This window comes from Danaus plexippus, chromosome 2 (assembly GCF_018135715.1).
Source record: "Danaus plexippus chromosome 2, MEX_DaPlex, whole genome shotgun sequence".
NCBI lineage: Eukaryota > Metazoa > Arthropoda > Insecta > Lepidoptera > Nymphalidae > Danaus > Danaus plexippus.
The window spans coordinates 93,297-111,202 of NC_083537.1; the positions used below are offsets into that span (position 1 = coordinate 93,297).

Consider the following 17,906-nt stretch of genomic DNA (forward strand, 5'->3'; position numbering starts at 1 on the left):
TTTCTTGATCGCTTGCGTCGTTACTAGTTGCAATAATAAATGTGAACATCACATGTTCTGTGTCGTGTGCGCAAATATATTGCATTGTTGGTTATTCACATAGTCAATGTTTATCAAGAACATACTATTGAAGTGTTATATTAGTTACCAAATAAAAATATAATACACGGCATTAATTACCACAAATAAAAGGCAATATCTTGGTTGGACCTAGAAGACGGAAGAAGTTGGCGAAAGAATTGTTTTATTATATAGCATGATAAAGTTTGCCATCGAATTAGTGTTATAGATACGAAAAATAACGACTATTGATAGGAATTTGCTGTCCGAAGCGAATATTTTAATCAGTAGACATTATTATAAAGAACATTGAAAAATAGAAAGCTGAGGTTTAACAAACATAAGCAGTTGATTCATTGAAACTTATGTTCCTAAATAAAGATAATGACACGACTTAAAAACAAACATCCGGAGTCAACATTACGAATATTATTTCGGAAATACTTCTGACAATACCGTTAGTTAGTTAGTTGAAGGCTACCAGTCAGATTTATCAGGAGAACGTTTTTATTATTAAAAATAAACAAAACGTACAAAGAAATAGGAACTCTCACACAATAAATAAAAAAAAGTTAAGGTTCGAGCATACTTCAATACCTAATAACTGAAGAAGGTCAGAGTATTCCAAGGAAAGACTTCGAGAAGTTGGAGTCAACGTAAACGGACTCCTCTTGGCGGTGAAAAGACTTGCTTGCATTTTGATGGCGTTAAATTTCACAAGATTAGCATCGTCCCATTCACTTCACCATCGCCTTTCTTTCTTACTCTAATTGATCCCGACTGACTCGAGGACTGGGTTCATACCATTCCAGAACTATGCAGTCAACTCTATAACTAAAAACACCCGGTAAAAGCAGATCTTGTGGAGAGGACAGACCCCTGAGAAACCCCATCGTTGAAAGCCATGAGTTAAGATGAGCAGCCATTAACAGCTGCTCGACGATCACGGTCTCTCAAAAAATCAGAAATCCAGGAAGTCAGACCAGGAGATATGCCATAGCTAGAAAACTTAGTTATAAGGCTATTAGTTATATGCCAGACCCTGCCGAAAGCTTTCGAAATGTCGAAACTGCGAGAGCTTCACCATTTTCACTACAGGTCTCGTCCATAATTGTGTGGTGTGTACCAGAAGAAGTTGACCGATTTCGGCAAACCCATACCGTTGGTCACTGAGGAGATCATTATCTTCTAAGTATGTATATTCTAGGTATCATGACATGTTTATTTAATATTACAGGATTACAACTTTAAAAAAAATCAAATCTGAGTAATTGTTACTCTTTTATACCGTGGTACACGTCGGTTTAGTGTCATTTGATTTTAGCCCGGAACGAAAATTAAAAAATCATAGAAGCCGTGCAATAATATATTTTAGTAATAATATGTGTATCAGAAGCGTGAGGCGAGTCCGCCGCCCCGACTGTCGGCGTGCGAGAGGAGAGCGTCTCCGCGCTGTTGGACAAAATTAAGAGCAGGCTGCGGCAGAGGAAGCTCGCTGGCTATCGGATAGGAGGGGCCGGGGACTGCAGTGGCTCCGGGAGGTGCGAGTGGAACGCCTCGTCCGGGCTCCAGCACCACTTCACCGGTCGGCAGCAGGACAGCGCGCGCACTCTCCACCGAGTCTACGGCAGCCGTCGCGCCCTCCACCAGAGCTCCTACCGCACCTTCGGCCAGAGCTGCACTGGACTCAGCTCCGATTATGTATCGAGTACCTGAATAAAGAGTAATACACACTCATGATGTTTTTTATATGATTTACGAGGTCTGCAAATAATTGTATAGTAATTTTCTGAGGTGTTGTATTTGAGGTTGTATTTGTGTTATGTACATTATTATTTTAATATTGGTGGATTTAAATATAATCTTTATATAGGATAAAGAAAACAGGCCAATGTTTTTTTTTTTGAGGATCTTAAAGGTGGGGGGACAAAGCATTTCATTTTGGTTTCATCGCGTTTACTAAAACCTCACTTTGGTTTTACTTGTGTTGATGGTGCACTAGTATACTAACCACAGACGTGATCATCGGTTATAATAGCAGGGGACAGATCGAGTGGCGCGGTGGGTTCGTCCTTAGTCCAGGCGCCGCCCACACTTGGACCCGATCCGAAAGGAACAGACAGACCGCTATCATTGAGAGAAAATTGTTATACAGTGCGATCAAAGAAGGATTATAAAAACGAAATCAAAAGGTTCGTTGTTTATTTGAATTTAAATAATAAAACTTACGTTACAAGTGCTAGATAAGTGTCCAGGGGATCGACGATTGCAAGTCCCGAAGCGACTCCACCCGGTGTAGGCTGACTAGCCGCAGACTTAGACTGTTTCTGTTCCAGGAGACTTTGTACTACACTGTAAAAGTGATCTATTGGTGTAATAGTCGACAAGAGGTAAACACAGTTTTTAAATTAATTTAACTAAGACAATATATAGGATAATGCAATAATATCGTATAAGGGGGATAATAATAAATTTTTCAACCTTTAAATGAAGGACTTTGAAGGTATTTTGCCACATCTTTTATCTTACTACGTCATTTAACAAGTTATTTTGCAGCAACTCAGCTTAGAAATTTAAATTATCTTAGACCGTGAATAACACTTAAAAGTCCCTTATTATAGTCATTATTATATTAATTCAAACCGTCGGAAGGCGTTCCCCGTATCAGCTGGTGTCGGTTCCAGCGCTTGACGGAGCGCGGCGGCTGCCTCCTCCCCGCCCGAGCCCGCCGACCACACGCGCCACGAGCCGGCTGACACAAATGAACCTGGCCGCCATCGCACCCTCGACGAACACGACCATAGAGAACACAGCTCTGGAGTTAATTTAGTTCCCGATTTAGTATATTTGTTATAGAACAAACAGACCTGGAGAGGAAAATATGAAATACTTATTAATATACATATTTACGATTCAATAAAATGGATTGTTCACCTTTACTAGTGTTATGTACTAAGGTGTGGAGGTAATCTGCCAGCGCGGACTCCGTCCGTGTGGCGCCGGTCGTGAAGCCCAGCAAGTCACGAGCAGACGCCGCTGCAGACATGCTTTCTGAAACCACGTAACCTTCCCTATAGGAAGCGGTATCACATGTAGAAGCCTTCAAATAATGAAATGGTTGTCTGGATAAATGGCTCACGAACACTGAAGTCTACACGTGATTGACGTTCGAAAAATACCTACGGTTAATAGAGTCACGGTATTTTAATTTCATCCTTATCACTCTACATACACTTACATGTATAAAACATGTGTACGTTGATGGAAAAAAATAATGATTTACATAGGAATCAAACCTCACAAAAAATAATGTTATATGTGTACATGTATGAACCTGGCGAGGTCTATAGCAGGCTGCACGAGCTCCGTCCAGGGCTTGGAGCCGAGCCGGTCATGTAGCGCGGACAGCGCCATTAATAGGCGGGGCGGTCGGTCTGTCACATTCGTCTCATGGTCAGCTTGCTCCTCCTCCGGCCCTCCCCACTCCACGACCGTAGCACCTTGACCCCGTGATGACCGGTACTCCCAGTACACCAGAGAACCGCTCCTGAAATAATGATAAATAAAACATAATTCATCAACAACTGGCATTTTCTTATTTTAGCGAAGTAAAACAAAGAAAAGAACTAAATTACTAGAAGCATATAATTTATGTATGATAAAGTAACCGTGTAATTATTGTGCCTTACGGCAATTATTAGGACAAATAGGTGAGAAAAGAGACCAATAAATTACAATACCCACAGACAAGTCAATCTATTGACAATTACCTAACTCGTAAACAATGATAAATAAACATTAATTATCTTTACGACCATTAATTCGCTGTAACTGTATGGTCCAAAAAATGTTATTTCTTAGAATGTGTACGCAAAACATACAGAAATCAATAAAGGCCATTGATATATTGAACATATGTACATACGCATATGATTAGATTCGTTAATGTAAATGCGTAACTTTAATCTTTTCAGATTTTGAAAAGTAATAAACCAAAAATCTCATTTAAAACCTTTCTTTCATCGATAACATTAATATTATGTCCATATTCAAAATCCTTCCAAATCATTGTAAAAACTAATATCTTCCTCTAGTTTAAAGGCCCTTTCGCCTGACGTGAATAAAGGATTTAGTGAATCTTCAAACGTCTATTTCATCGTCAGCACTGGATGAGAGATGTCTCTATTTTCAGCGGCTGCAGCCAGGGCTCGCTGCACTGTGATAGAATTGTTCAATGGACCGATCGAATTTATGACTTGTTACTTGCTAGTGCGACGGTATCTACTAAAGCGTTGTACATCATATTCGGCAATTAAAATTTATTTCATGTGAGTGATTTCAGTTATTTGTTTCCTTTGTCCTAGTTGGTGTTTCCATCGTTTTTTCTTTTACAGTATTTGAATACAACGCTATCTATACCTCACCAATGGTGTTACACAACAAATTTCAGTCGTGTGCAAAGGGAGTCAGTCAGAGACAGAAATCATTTGATGATGTGTATCATAGTTTTACACCATTCACACGATGGGTTCTTACACAGTAGTTTAGTTCGCTTGTTCCACGACAGATGTCGTCTATTTCAAAGATAACCAATTATTTCAGAGCGTAAGTAGTTAAAATTATAATAACGTATTCTTTTTCTTAACTGACTGTTTATAACGTATTAATCTATTTATACTTCAGCTTCGTCGCTTTCTGTCTAATAATTTGATAAAACTGTATCGAAATTGAAGATAATGAACATACGCATCGAGTGATGTGCGGTGTGGGGCCAGGACAGCGAGGCAGAGTGCGGCGGCAATAGCGGCGTCGACCGCCCGCCCTCCCGCGAGCAGTGTGGCCGCGCCCGCCCGCGAGCAGGATGCAGCGGACGAGGATACTGAACCGTGCGGCACCACCTGAGACTTACGTCACTGATTAATACGATTATAATATTAATACATACTCTCACTTAAATATTGATAATAAAATAATAAGGACATTAAAATTTTATTATCTGTCTGCGATTGTAACAGTAGATATGTTTAATTCCATCTAGAGACGAAACCTCTTAGTATTCTCTTAGTATTAGTGGAGAGGAGCTGTAACAGTGCGTGGGATCTCCGACCCAGGTGTAACACTCATCTCACCTCCACTGTCAAAGCTCCTCTCTCTACTTAAACTAATGAAACGAACCTACTAGGGCTGCCTTCGAAGTACGTTCTAAGAATGACTTGATGTTAGTTCTGGACAGGTCCAAGTCTTTTAGTAGGCTGAAGAGAGATTTAGCTATACCTATATCTCTCGCTCCCAGCTCTACCGCGTACAAATTTACGATTATTCTTATGGACTAAGTAATTAAATTATTCTTAGTGAGTTCGATCGAGTGAGTTCTATATTCGGTCAGTTGGACCTCATTGTTTTATGAAATTTATGATATTTGGTAAATTTTCTTCAAAAAAAAGAAAAAGTTTCAAGTTAATTAAGTCGTTTAAAAAGTTTCATAACACGACTCGTATACAAATTTCGTGAATTTATAAAAGTTATAAATAAACCTAAATTTAAGTGAATATTTAATTGTTGGTGCGGGCTCTTATAAACATTTTATGAAATTAAATACTAAAAGTATTTATTCTTATGTTCATTGTTATGTTTAAGATTAAAGTACAATCGAGACTGAGTTTGTTTAACTAGCCCTGTATGCATTAATAACTAACTGGATGTTCTGATTTCGCAAAACTGTGTTTAAAGAGAAATTTATACAAAACAAAGGAATTGCAAAATGTCTAGATTCAATTTCATATTTGATCGCTTTGTTTGCATCAAATAATTCTTATTTTTATCGTGAAGTTGTTGGTGTATTTTAAGTCGATGTTTCTTCACTGTTGGAACAATACATTTAATGACCCAAATTTAAATGTTATACCTCATAATCGCCATAATATATTTGTGTCAGTAAGGCCACAGTGACAGCGGCTGTGAGAGCGGCGAACGCTCCAACTATAGCACGCGGTCCGTCCGCGCACAGGCGAGCGCTTGTGGCACTCGCTGTCAGCGGAGCGTCCTCTCGCAACTCCACCACACCTTTATATATCATAACCAGATGTAGAGTTTAAACAGTCAGTACAAAGATGACATTAAAAATACAAGAAATTATAAATAGTATTGATTTTTACATACTTGGCGTGTTGAACGAGAGTTTGACGTCAATTACCGTCTTATTTATAAAAATTTTGTTGTCACACACATGAACTTTAAACCTGAACTAAATATAATATTATAAAACACTGAACGGGAATAGCGTGTTATGAGCACGATTTCCATTATGTTTTAAATTATAGATCCGTTTAAATACATTGATATCATCCGGGGATCGGAAACGTTTCTGTCATATTATCAATTGTTGTAAGAAATCTATAAGTATATTGACTAATACTATTATACAGAACACGCGAAGCATTAGAAAATTTTTCTGTTTGTAAAATTGTATGATGTTCGTATAAAGCGAATAGAGATTTTCGGACGTCCGGCACCGTGTCGTCCGCCACCCTCCTGAGAAACGGAAATGAAAGATTCTCATCGTGATGAACACACGGACGGATTGCTGACCTCACACGACACGTCCCGTACATAGAAGGAACACACATTTTATACTGCTTTGCTGAAGAAATATATGTACAGATAACATTATTATTTTCCAACCGACTTCAAAAAAGGAGGAGCTTCTCAAATCGTCCATATTTTTTTATTGTATATTTTATGACATTCCGTGATTGTGTACCTACATGTATACCCGTACTTCAATAATGAGGTTTTGTCATTTAGTTTGTCATGACTCGTCTCTTTATAAATAATAATGCTTTTGATTCACGCTATCATTTATAACTGTTACACTATAAACTCGGTCACACCTGTAGCATTGTGTGTCTCACAGCCGGCCATCCTCGGCTACATCCGAAAGTATCTCAGAGTTATCAATACGTTGGTGATTTATTATCTGATGAATCTTCGATGTCACTAAAACCAAACAAACCGAGACGCTATCTACTTCCAAGGCGTTCCACTTCATAAAACGTCACAGTTTAGATTTTCTTTAAACTGTTCACTCACTGCCGGGACCGTCAACACTTTTGGCTGTGATAATGTTCACTGTACGCAAATATACAATAAAATAATCTGTTTAACATCATTTCTGACACTGTACGTCCACCGAGTAGAGTCCGACACGTTCCTCGTCCGTCTCTCTTGGTACTGACTAGTGACTGTGAACACTGAACACTCAAGACATGGCCGGTCGTTGATCGTGCAGGAGGCGCGGCGCGAGTGGTGCGAGTAATGCGCGCGAGTCGATGACGTCACACACCTCAAGAACATAACACACTTTCCTATGACTCATCACTAATACTCTCCACTCGCCCGTCGACCGGGAGCATTCCGGTTCACAATAAAAACAATAATATTAGCTTTATGTTACAACAAACACTTGTCGCGACCATCACACGTTGTTCTTAGGATTTCCATAAAAGAATTAGTTAATGGATCTTTGCATTTGTGATTGTACGAGAGAAATACGAGGAGGAGGGGGAGGTTAATGAACTTTGCGCGCGCGCTTGAGAATGCTTCTATAGACGAAGAAAGAGTACAAGGTCGATGACACGTCGAGCACCGGGTTAGAATTTCAATGACATAGAAACTCATTATGTATATGTATATAACATTAAAAAATATAAAAAAAGAAACTAATATCTTTCGGAGTACTACGCGTATTTTACTATTTTAAAAACTACCTACCCCGACGTTTCGGTTACTTTACAGCAACCTGACCACAGGCAGACAAGATGTAATAAAATACGCATAGTAATCAGAAAAATATTAGTTTCATTTAAATGAATATTCGCGAAAGTCTTAGATCTCATCATGTAAAAAAAAGACCCCCGATAGTAGTTGAGGATGTTCATCATTTGCGTAATATTTAATGGGGTATATATATGTGTTATAATATGAACTCATCATTAATAGAGTCATACATGCATTGTGTTGATATTATAATAACAGAGAGATTTAGATGTATTCGATATTAATAGACTAGAAGAGATACCACATTAACATTTAAATAATAATGAAGCCTCATCAAAACCTTTACAACAAATCAAATATTACGTTTAATTCGAACGTAAATATATATACTGATGAATATTTCCTAAATCACGTTAACGGAAATATAATTAAAAATAATTATATGAGCAAATTCAATTGAATTCATTCAATGCAGGTTTTGGGAAGTGCTAGTTTTATAACATATAAATGTCAGCTTTAAATATGTTATGAATGCCCGGCGATGATCCGTGGACTGCGTACATTTGTACTTATAATATATTGATTGTCCTTGTATTGATGACGTCGTTTAAGAAGATTAATTTTCACAAAGTCCACACACTAGTTCCAGACATCGAAAACTTGATTTCTATTTTCTTTTATAATATATAATTTAGTGGAAAAGGATAAATAATAATAAACAAGAAATGCGAGGACAAACAGGACTCATACTACTCAGATATGAGAAAATATAAAGCTCTTTGTATCAATATATTTTAAATAATTTCTTCTAAGGATTTCGCAAGCTTATATAAAAGGATAATTTCAAACCCCTAACATTGCTCGAGAGTAGATGGGGACTTTAACATTTTTGAGTTAACCGACCACTTTGAGGTATCGTAATGTGTAACCGATTTACATTTTACCATACGACATGAGGAGAGTGAGTTCGAATCAGGGTTAGTATTACCAGGTATGAAGTTAATATTATTTCACTAACTTGAATCTAATTCAGATGTGTTATATTGCCTAATGTTATCAGGCCCTGGTGTGTGTGGGAGAGCCTCGGACAAACGAGGCCCATCGCGTGCCACTAATGAGACAAATAAGATTACTGGGCTTTAGAAACCTCTCATGCTAAGTAATCCTCTATAAATCAGAACAAGTCACACCTGCCGCCGCACTTCGGAACTGTAGTTCGAACACTACGCAAGTTTCCTAGTTGTTCTTATTCTTGTTTAGCCTTTAAAATGGTGTATAATTTTAAAGTGTTCAAGAAATGTTCTCCCAACGGAAAGCTTACCTTGTATATGGCGAAGCGGGACTTCGTGGATCATATATCGTATGTAGAACCGATAGGTATGAAGGAATCGTCTAAAATTAAAAATCCACTTTCATGTACGACCTGTTCAATAAAAACATGATAATTCTATAAGCGTTAAAGTAACTTCTCTTACATATAACACAATGCATAATGCATATGTAGTTACAATAACAGTGGATTGAGTCCAGATTGTAAGATATGAAGCTGAATTTGCCATAGGCTGGATCGGTCCGGTCCTGTAGCTCCGGAGTTGATGGAGATGGCCATTAGCGCTCTAGACGGACCTCATGAGCGCTGCCGCTCCCACCTGACTTAATAGATACGATTTTAATAGCGCTACTTACTAAACTGTATTTCAACAACGCAGCACTTTTACAAATTACTTCTGAGCTGTTTCAATTGCAATTCATCACTACTTGTTTTATTGTGGCTTCGCTATTTCAGCAGTTGTTGCCTAATTGATTGAACATATATCTGTTCCTTAAAGTATTATATGTAAGAAAAGTAAAAGATACTTATGGTTTACATAAATGTTAGTATTTGAATCTTTATACTTTTAATGCCCTGATTTTCTGAGAAAAAAATTGTATACTTAAGTTCCTAAGCGATATCTTCTCCAGACGGCATCGTGGTCGTGGATGAGGAGTACGTTCGAGATCGTCGCGTGTTCGCTCAGGTGGTGTGCACCTTCAGGTACGGTCGCGAGGAGGACGAGGTGATGGGCTTGTCCTTCTATAAGGAACTGTATCTCGCCTCTGAACAAGTCTATCCACCGCTTCAGAAACGTCCTTACGAACTCACACGAACACAGGTGACTATGTCTATTACAGTTATTTGTTACATATGTATTTATAATAAACTGTTTCCTAAAAACTTCATTATCTGCATAATGAGCGAGTCGATATAACGATCATCGGTACATCTTAATTACACCTGAAATATAAATGAAAGTAAATTTTAACAATGACCTTAGCATATGAAAATATATTTCGGAAATATTAACATTTGAATTAATTTGTCGACACTGGCAACATGTTCCGGTCAATAGTCAAAGTTCTCAGTGCCGGCTCTTAAATATAAAGTTCCCTTCTGTATGTAACCAAAATATCGAAATTTAATATTTTCACCGTATAACCGCTCCGTATTAACGAGCTGCGCTAGTAATAATTAGATAAGTCCCGAGTGACTGCCGCTGCGGACAAATCAAATACATTCGATATTAGCACTTGCGTCCCGTCCGTCCCGTCCGTCACAACAATCAGCAATAAGTCCCGTTACACTATGACGTACTACCAATACTAACAGACAAATGTTATCGGTTAGATATGACACGTTTCATGATACAGATAAGTGATCTGTGTTTTATGTTTTTAAGAAGAATATCGAATGCAATGAAATTTCAATGGTCTAAAAACTTAATAAAATAAAAAAAAATTGCAATAATCATTATCATAAAGTAAGGACTACCTTGATAAAAATCATTGTTATACTATCGGTAGTCCACTGATATATTGATAAAAAGTAAAAGGAAGTGTTTTTAGGAGCGCTTAGTGAGGAAGCTGGGTCAGTGGGCGCTGCCATTCCGCTTAACCCTCCCGGCGGGTTCGCCTGGATCCGTAACGCTACAGCCAGGACTGGAGGAAGAAGGAGAACCCTGCGGAGTTCACTACTACGTAAAGTTGTTTGTGGGAGAAACTGAGATCGACCGCTCACATAGGAGGCAAGGCATCTTTAGCTAAGAAAAAAAAATAAACTAAGTTTTCCGGATACTATGGGCAGATGAGGCATCCAGACTATGATCAAGGTTGCTGTTAACGTCGGGATTACATATACAGACGTAAAATAATAAAAAACGATTAGGATCGAAAAATAATCTTATATAAAAAATATCTTAGATGATATAATAGTAAAACAATTGCATCTAAGAGATAAGTGAAAATAAAAAACGGTCAAACAACTTACATTGAGTGATTTGTAACTGGAAATCTATTTAGAAGAAATGGACAAGTTAAAAGACCTATTAAGTGCACCTTTTTTCAGAATTTGATGGGTCCAACATCAAAATTTATAAAAGCGAGGTCTTTATAATATTAAAGTGGACAAAGATGAACAATGAATTTTCAGGAGCACTGTGGCGCTCGGTATCCGCAAAGTTCAGTTTGCTCCGGATAAGCCCGGGCCACAGCCCTGCACCGTCGTCCGAAAGGACTTCGTGCTGTCCCCGGGGCAACTTGAATTGGAGCTTACTCTAGATAAACAGGTGATTATATCCATATAAATAGCTATACCGTCAGTCATTTCATGTCGTATGACTACGTTATAGTTTGAGTTCGTAACTTTAACGGTTTCGAGAGGATCGGTAGTGATAAGTTTTTTAATAAAAAAAATTATTTCGTCATCAGCTTTATATTCACGGGGAGACAGTTGCAGTGAACATAAGTATAAGGAACCACAGCAACAAAGTGGTGAAGAAGATTAAGGCGAGTATCCTGCAATCTGTAGATATCGTCCTGTTTCAGAATGGCCAGTATCGGAATGTTGTCACAGGAATTGAGACACAGTTAGTATTATTTTGATCACTTTTTGTATTTATAATTTTCATCGTATAATACCCATCTCTGCTACACGTTGACTCCCAGGGATGGTTGCCCACTGCAACCAGGAGCCAACATGCAGAAAGTAGTCCAGCTCCGTCCTACTCTGGGAGCTCTGCGTGACCGCCGTGGACTCGCGCTTGACGCTCAGCTCAAAAGACAGGAGACCACGCTCGCCTCCACCACGCTGTGAGTTCAATTTCTAAATGTTCCATTCAATTTTGTTTTGTGGCAATTGTCAAAATTTCTGATCGATAAAATAGCTTGTATAGGTTTTGCTTAACATGTTGATTATCTTTGGTTGTTCTGCATCTGAAATTATATTGAAATATTTCCAAATTCTTATTGCTAGTGAAGAAACTAATGTTAGAATGGGACATTAAATGCTTGTTTGATCGATTGTTTCAGACTGTTGGACCCCGAGCATATGTTCGAACATCGTCAGTGCAACTCACTTGTATTTTACTGTTCCAGTCTGTTGGACCCCGAGCAGCGTGATGCGTTCGGGATCGTGGTCAGCTACAGCGTCAAGGTCAAACTGTACCTCGGAGCGCTCGGCGGAGAGCTCAGCGCCGAACTGCCCTTCATACTTATGCATCCGAAGGTCATCTATTTATACACTCAAACTAGTTCCCGGTTTTGAACGTACATAAATATATTGCAACATTTGCTTTTGTGTGTATTTTAGGAAGGTCGTACTAAACTAATCCAGGCAGACAGCGAGGCAGATGTAGAAATGTTTAGACAGGACACAGTCATGCATCAGGAGAGTGTCGAGGTTTACTAAACGAGGATCTGATCTCATCTATGCAACACTACACAGGCGATTAATATTTTAACTAGGAATATAGAATAAGCCACCTGCTATTTATTTATTGTATCCAGTTCACGACACTTGTTTAAAATTGTCATAAAGATGTAATGAAGTAAAAAAGATTGCATTCGTATAAAATACTTTTTTATGTAGTAAGTAGAAAATGTATGTGTGTTATATTTTTTTATTTACTCGTCATATCTTGTGTTCAATGGAATAAAATTTAAAGATAATTGTGCGTGTCCTTCAATTTTATAAATAGATATTACTTTGATCAATAACAGTTTAGAGAATTTGCTAAGAAGATAATAAGTATTGAGAACTTAGTCAATAAATGTTATATAAAACGTGTCACAAATACAAACTGCTCCATCTTAATATAATTGATAAGCTCCGTAGTGTTCGCTACGTGGCTGAGCGAAACGACGAAGATTTGTACAGTTTATAAAAATAACACTGACAAAGATCGATTTCAATCCATTTAAGGAACAAGAAAGTATCAAATCTTCGTTATAGAGAGAAAAGCGTTTTTCTTTAAGTCCCATAATAGGTATTGGTTTCGAGTATCAAGAACAACATCCCGTCCACGAGAGAATCAACTCGGAAACAATATCGCTTCATTGTAAGAGGAAAGGAGCTAAGACTATGTAATTGAATTCCCGGAGAGGCGACCGCTAATATTTATTTGCATTGTATTGTGGATCGAGCGGTGGAGGGCGGAGACGACTCTCACAGGGATCCCACGCACGTGACATTCTCGCTTTCTGTTGTTTGTTATCAAATCGAAATAGAAGATATCAAAAAACTTAAGCTCACCAACGTAAAATGTATTAGATTGAAAATACTATTAGACCTATTGCAATCTATTGCAATAAAATGATTAGTATCATAGAAGAATATTTTAATACACTTACGCAATCAGAAGACAGTTTCATATAACATTGGAAGTACTGTACGATTGCGACCACAGTAATGTTTTTGCGCTATGGCTTCGAGCTTTAATCTACACGCGTAATAATTGAACCAGTTTCATTTTATATGATAAACTAACTTTGATCAATCGAACGAATTCCATCTAATTAATGATATCTAATGGAACTGCATTATCGATTCACATTCATCAATTAGAGGAATGTGCAACGACTATGGATACTGAAATATTTACATATCGAAAAGGGAATGACTAATTAAAATGTTATATGAGTGCCGCTTCATAATATATCTCTCGCGTTATTTGGGTCACACTGAAATTAATTTTATTTCAATGCCGCATAAATCATCGGAGTAACTTACAAGGGCCTTTGTTTTTGTTCTATTGTGTTCTGTGATTACCATTATCGTTGGAGTAAGTTTAGTCGCGGCAAAGGGAGGAGGAGAGAAGGATTCGTTGGCGATGGAGGAGAGAAAGTAGGTAAAAGGGGGGAGGGGTGAGATGATGTTCCGGAAGCTACGTATGAATCTTGTGTTGCTGTAACCATGGCGATACAATGACACGGAAACGAGAGATGGGATGCAGGTATTGTGTTGCGGCCGGCGGCTGTATTTGTAAATAATAAACATTCATAATGAACTAAAATCCCGACTTCCTACACACATGTAACTAATCTCTCCGACCTATCTCCACTAACATAATACTTAAAATACTGCAGAATCAAATCTTTAATTCTTTTTCTTTCTTCTTGCCTTAGAGACCTCTCTCTAGGGATCATCGACACACACGTTATGTTCTGTTTATGTTTCTTCTATCAACATTACAAGTTAAGTGATATATATCTATATCCAGAAATAGAATAAAGAGAATATATAAATTGAAAATTTAAAAATTCAATCAAAACTTTATTATAAATTATCCAAAAATAAATGAATATTAAATAATATGAACTGAGCGTCTACAAGATCTCTCAGATAGGTTAAATAGTTTCCATAGGTCAGTATATATGTATACATTAAAAAATGTACGCGATTTTATGAAACCAAAACACAGTGGAATTGTTTTAAACATAGGGAGGCATTGAGATAAAAACTTTTAGACAAATATTTGATTTAATTGCTGTTGACCCGAAATTCACTTTAGAACTACTTTTTGGCCTCTTGAAATCAACATGGTCGAAGATGGCAGTAAAAGTTATAAGGCCTTGTTATACAATTTGATTATTTTCTATGGAGGTAGTGTTAAAGTAGTTAAAGCAGTCACCTGGATATGACGGACTGTTTGTATACATTAATATTTAAAATGAACAAAATGTTAAAATCAAAATGTTAACAAGCCTGGGATGATAATATAATGAAAATATAACCTGAGAATACTTCATTAATAACACTATTATATTAAAATTACAGTTTGATGATATTCGAAATACGTAGGGCGTAGGACTAATAACATTTTTCTGTGTGTAAAATCACTAGCAGAAGTAATTGAACCAAATAAACGCGAGGACAAGCAAACGAAACGTTTATATATGTCGATGTTAGAAGCACTTTGTTTTTTTTTAAAGAGTGACGTCATCTTAACTGAAGTCATCGATGACTTTATTCTTGACTGTCGTCAGACTCTGAGGCTACTGAAGGTAACCTCATAGTCTGAATTGACTTGACTTGCCTGAACTGAATTGACGAATCCCTTACTTCGTAGAGGTATGATTCCTGCAACGGCTCGAACGAGACTATTTTTGATCTGTACTCTTGCTTCTACTTATACCAACCGACAGTCATTGTTGTAACTACACTTGCACAGATGGCTATGCAGGTAATTATGCGAGTGACTCCTGATAATTTCAACTACCGTCAATTATTAATTACTCAATAATAGGAATTGCGCCGATATATATATTTATTATTTGCTCACCTCGTGTCACGGGAGACTTTTATAATATCAGGATAAGGGCAAATAAAACTCATGATATACTTCCAAGACAACCTTTAATCTCGTCCAAAATAAATAAGTCAACAGTAGGGCGAACTCTTTGAGTTGTTTAAAATTTATATTAACAAATCACTTAATTATCTAAAAGTAGTCTACCACGAGATGACATGTTATGAGATCAGTCGGTCGAGGATAAAATAAAGCTCGACTTCGTTATGGTCTCTCCGCGGAGGCGCTTCCCGGGCCAATACAGCGATCAGACATTAACTTAGCGTTTGAGTGAGACGGACAACCGACATTCACCAGCCTAGTATGGCTTAGATCATTAGAAATTAAGTAAAAGTTTCGACTTATTATCAATTACTATATAGGAACCGATCACGGCCGAGTGTTTAAGGCCACCAATCCTGTCAATGAGTCAGCAGCTCTTCACTCCGCTGATACTATCGCTGTGATTGGTCTAAGCGCTTGAAACTCTTTCTTTAATACTTGACGACGGAGATATGTAAACCTTTTGAGCTCAAAACTATTAATTGATATGTTAGCGAGATATCTGATATTAGATAGAATTTAGTTTTATTGTCTTGTTTGACAAACACTATGAAATCAATACGCATGTGCGTCGTTGGATTACCAAATATTCAATGAATTGTACATTTACACAACAAAACGTCAAATATTATAGCTTTAGTATGTATTTAGTTTAGGTTTCACAGTAGTCTGTATTGATAGTTACAGTTTGTTATAAATCAACTGTTTAGAGGATATGATATAAAGCACACGTCGGGGTCATTTTATCGTCGTCACGAAATCTGTACAAGATGCACTCTCTTATACTAAAGAGCAGAATTATTATAAGATCGTACGTGGCAGAAGTATGTAGGTACAAACTCATGGACATATAGAGAAGAAACGTCAGTGTTTCATTTTCAATGACAGACAAAAGAAAATGTTTGATATTTTGCGTCATAGACTTTGCATTTATAGATATGTTTACAAGTGAAACTTCTGCCACATAAATCTTATTTCTCTGATGTCTTATAATCGAATATGTCACGAACTTCATATGTACACAGAACGATCCACTCGGATTCGACCATCGATCGGCATTTGATAGATTAGGTTTATAGACTTGTAAAAAAGTGGCAAAGAATCAGTCGCTTACAACCTAATATTTACATCACAGGATTTATCTAAATAAAATAACAGATCATTATAGTCTTCGAATTATAATAGTAATAAGCTATGGATATTAGATTTTAATTTTTTTTATTAACTTAAACGATAAAACACGTATTTAATTATCTAATATTTTATAAAAGTAATTTGGGTTAAAATAAAAATGAGGTTTTCTCTTAGATGACTGCAAATGGCTTTAGCTACAACATTTACATAGGACAGGTGACGTGAGACGTCGTCGGCTAGCCTTTGAGTATAAACAACCAAAGTGAAGCCGACTCTAGAGCGAGGAGATACGAGGAGACAGTTGTATAATTAGAGAGACGACACGAGTCGCGCACCAGCCGCCTACTACCAATCAAAAATATTAATGATAATGGTTTTTTCGGAGTGTTTGTTTTCTTTTTTGAAGAGAAGGCGGTAACTGATTCATGTTCTTATATGATAACCAGATACGAGTACGATCAGTCCCAATCAATAACACTCGCAGGTGGGTCGTAGTCTTCTAGACGCAGGACTCTGGGATGCGGTGATCGAGGAGTTTCTCTTTTATGGCGTCGACGTTGAGGTCGGGTGCAGGTCTCAGCGAGGCGGATGCGCTGCGCCCGAGACAAGCGGCGGGCGGGGTCCCGCGCGCTCCCCACGTCCACGAGGCACCAGGACCGTTACACGCCTGCAGGGACAACAGTTTACATTAAACCTCCATTATAACAACGTCCCGCTGACTCAATGCTGGTTGGTAATTTAAATATCTTAAATAAAAACGAAGCTAGTGTTTTGATAGCGCTAAATACATTGACAAGACCTGGAGTAAAACCATTTAATTATTCACACATTTCCCGTTTGCAGAACAATGTCAACAATAACCGCTGCATCACGAGCTAAGGATTGTTTGATTACTCACAAAGTTTAAATCAAAGGATGCTGTAGAAATTTCTAATAAATATAAATAACAGTACACATACTTCTTATAATTTACCTACTTCTTTTTATAAATCTTAATTTAAACTTAAACTTTAAAAATATAAATTTAAGTTGTAGCTGACGATTTAAGGTGATTTAAGGCGAAAGCGACAAATCTGCTAAGAGTTAAGCGGACAAAAGGAGACTGATAAAACTATCATATTAATTAAAACGTGTCCTCGGGAAAGGAATTCGTTGACCTATGTGACGACGCGATTGTTGAATAGACTAAATCTTACTATTAACAGCAGACATAAGTTCATTAAACAGTGTCATTCAAATATAAATAGATCTCTAAGACATCTAATAGTTTGA

At 37.5% G+C, this 17,906-nt stretch overlaps 3 protein-coding genes and 1 long non-coding RNA gene across 7 annotated transcripts in view; 2 read left to right on the forward strand and 2 right to left on the reverse strand.

The window, feature by feature from the left end:
• Positions 1–1,410: 1,410 nt before the first annotated feature.
• Positions 1,411–7,505, reverse strand: LOC116779510 (glutathione hydrolase 6-like). 2 transcript variants are annotated; one of them, XM_061522216.1, is made up of 9 exons: positions 6,951–7,505; positions 5,966–6,123; positions 4,807–4,958; positions 3,395–3,607; positions 2,995–3,131; positions 2,704–2,875; positions 2,290–2,412; positions 2,072–2,187; positions 1,411–1,772 (listed from the first exon to the last, which is right to left on the reverse strand). In XM_061522216.1, the coding sequence occupies exons 1-9, from the start codon at positions 6,979–6,981 to the stop codon at positions 1,450–1,452; spliced, it is 1,425 nt and encodes a 474-aa protein (XP_061378200.1). In that variant the 5' UTR covers positions 6,982–7,505; the 3' UTR covers positions 1,411–1,449. The 2 variants fall into 2 exon arrangements, with proteins under 2 accessions (XP_061378200.1, XP_061378172.1); XM_061522188.1 differs by having other exon boundaries at positions 4,807–4,964; positions 6,951–7,502.
• LOC133319103 (uncharacterized) lies at positions 3,601–5,166 on the forward strand. 2 transcript variants are annotated; one of them, XR_009752817.1, is made up of 3 exons: positions 3,601–4,388; positions 4,455–4,665; positions 4,744–5,166. It is a non-coding gene; the product is annotated as an uncharacterized LOC133319103 (long non-coding RNA). The 2 variants fall into 2 exon arrangements; XR_009752813.1 differs by having other exon boundaries at positions 4,794–5,166.
• Positions 7,506–8,958: 1,453 nt separating the features above from the next.
• On the forward strand, positions 8,959–12,819 carry LOC116779511 (arrestin homolog). 2 transcript variants are annotated; one of them, XM_032673834.2, is made up of 8 exons: positions 8,959–9,213; positions 9,799–9,989; positions 10,720–10,898; positions 11,303–11,438; positions 11,581–11,738; positions 11,818–11,961; positions 12,181–12,376; positions 12,461–12,819. In XM_032673834.2, exons 1-8 carry the CDS (start codon positions 9,105–9,107, stop codon positions 12,557–12,559), a joined length of 1,212 nt encoding a protein of 403 aa, XP_032529725.1. In that variant the 5' UTR covers positions 8,959–9,104; the 3' UTR covers positions 12,560–12,819. The 2 variants fall into 2 exon arrangements, with proteins under 2 accessions (XP_032529725.1, XP_032529726.1); XM_032673835.2 differs by having other exon boundaries at positions 8,975–9,213; positions 12,247–12,376.
• Positions 12,820–15,488: 2,669 nt separating this feature from the next.
• The window catches only part of LOC116765342 (nephrin), a 205,221-nt gene continuing 202,803 nt past the window's right edge, over positions 15,489–17,906 (reverse strand). The window contains exon 17 of the mRNA XM_032654796.2: positions 15,489–17,301. Coding sequence (XP_032510687.2) covers positions 17,134–17,301 — 168 coding nt within the window. The 3' untranslated portion in view covers positions 15,489–17,133. The remainder of the gene's footprint in view (positions 17,302–17,906) is intronic.

Excerpts from the sequence above, each read along its gene's own strand:
- LOC116779511 (XM_032673834.2), top strand. The coding sequence starts at position 9,105 with ATGGTGTATAATTTTAAAGTGTTCAAGAAATGTTCTCCCAACGGAAAG. Across the intron at positions 9,990-10,719 it reads ACGAACTCACACGAACACAG|GAGCGCTTAGTGAGGAAGCT; the intron begins GTGACTATGTCT and ends AAGTGTTTTTAG. Across the intron at positions 11,439-11,580 it reads AGCTTACTCTAGATAAACAG|CTTTATATTCACGGGGAGAC; the intron begins GTGATTATATCC and ends TTTCGTCATCAG.
- LOC116779510 (XM_061522188.1), bottom strand. The coding sequence starts at position 6,981 with ATGGCCGGCTGTGAGACACACAATGCTACAG. Across the intron at positions 6,124-6,950 it reads TGAGACACACAATGCTACAG|GTGTGGTGGAGTTGCGAGAG; the intron begins GTGTGACCGAGT and ends TGATATATAAAG. Across the intron at positions 3,608-4,806 it reads CACCGCACATCACTCGATGC|GAGCGGTTCTCTGGTGTACT; the intron begins GTATGTTCATTA and ends TCATTATTTCAG.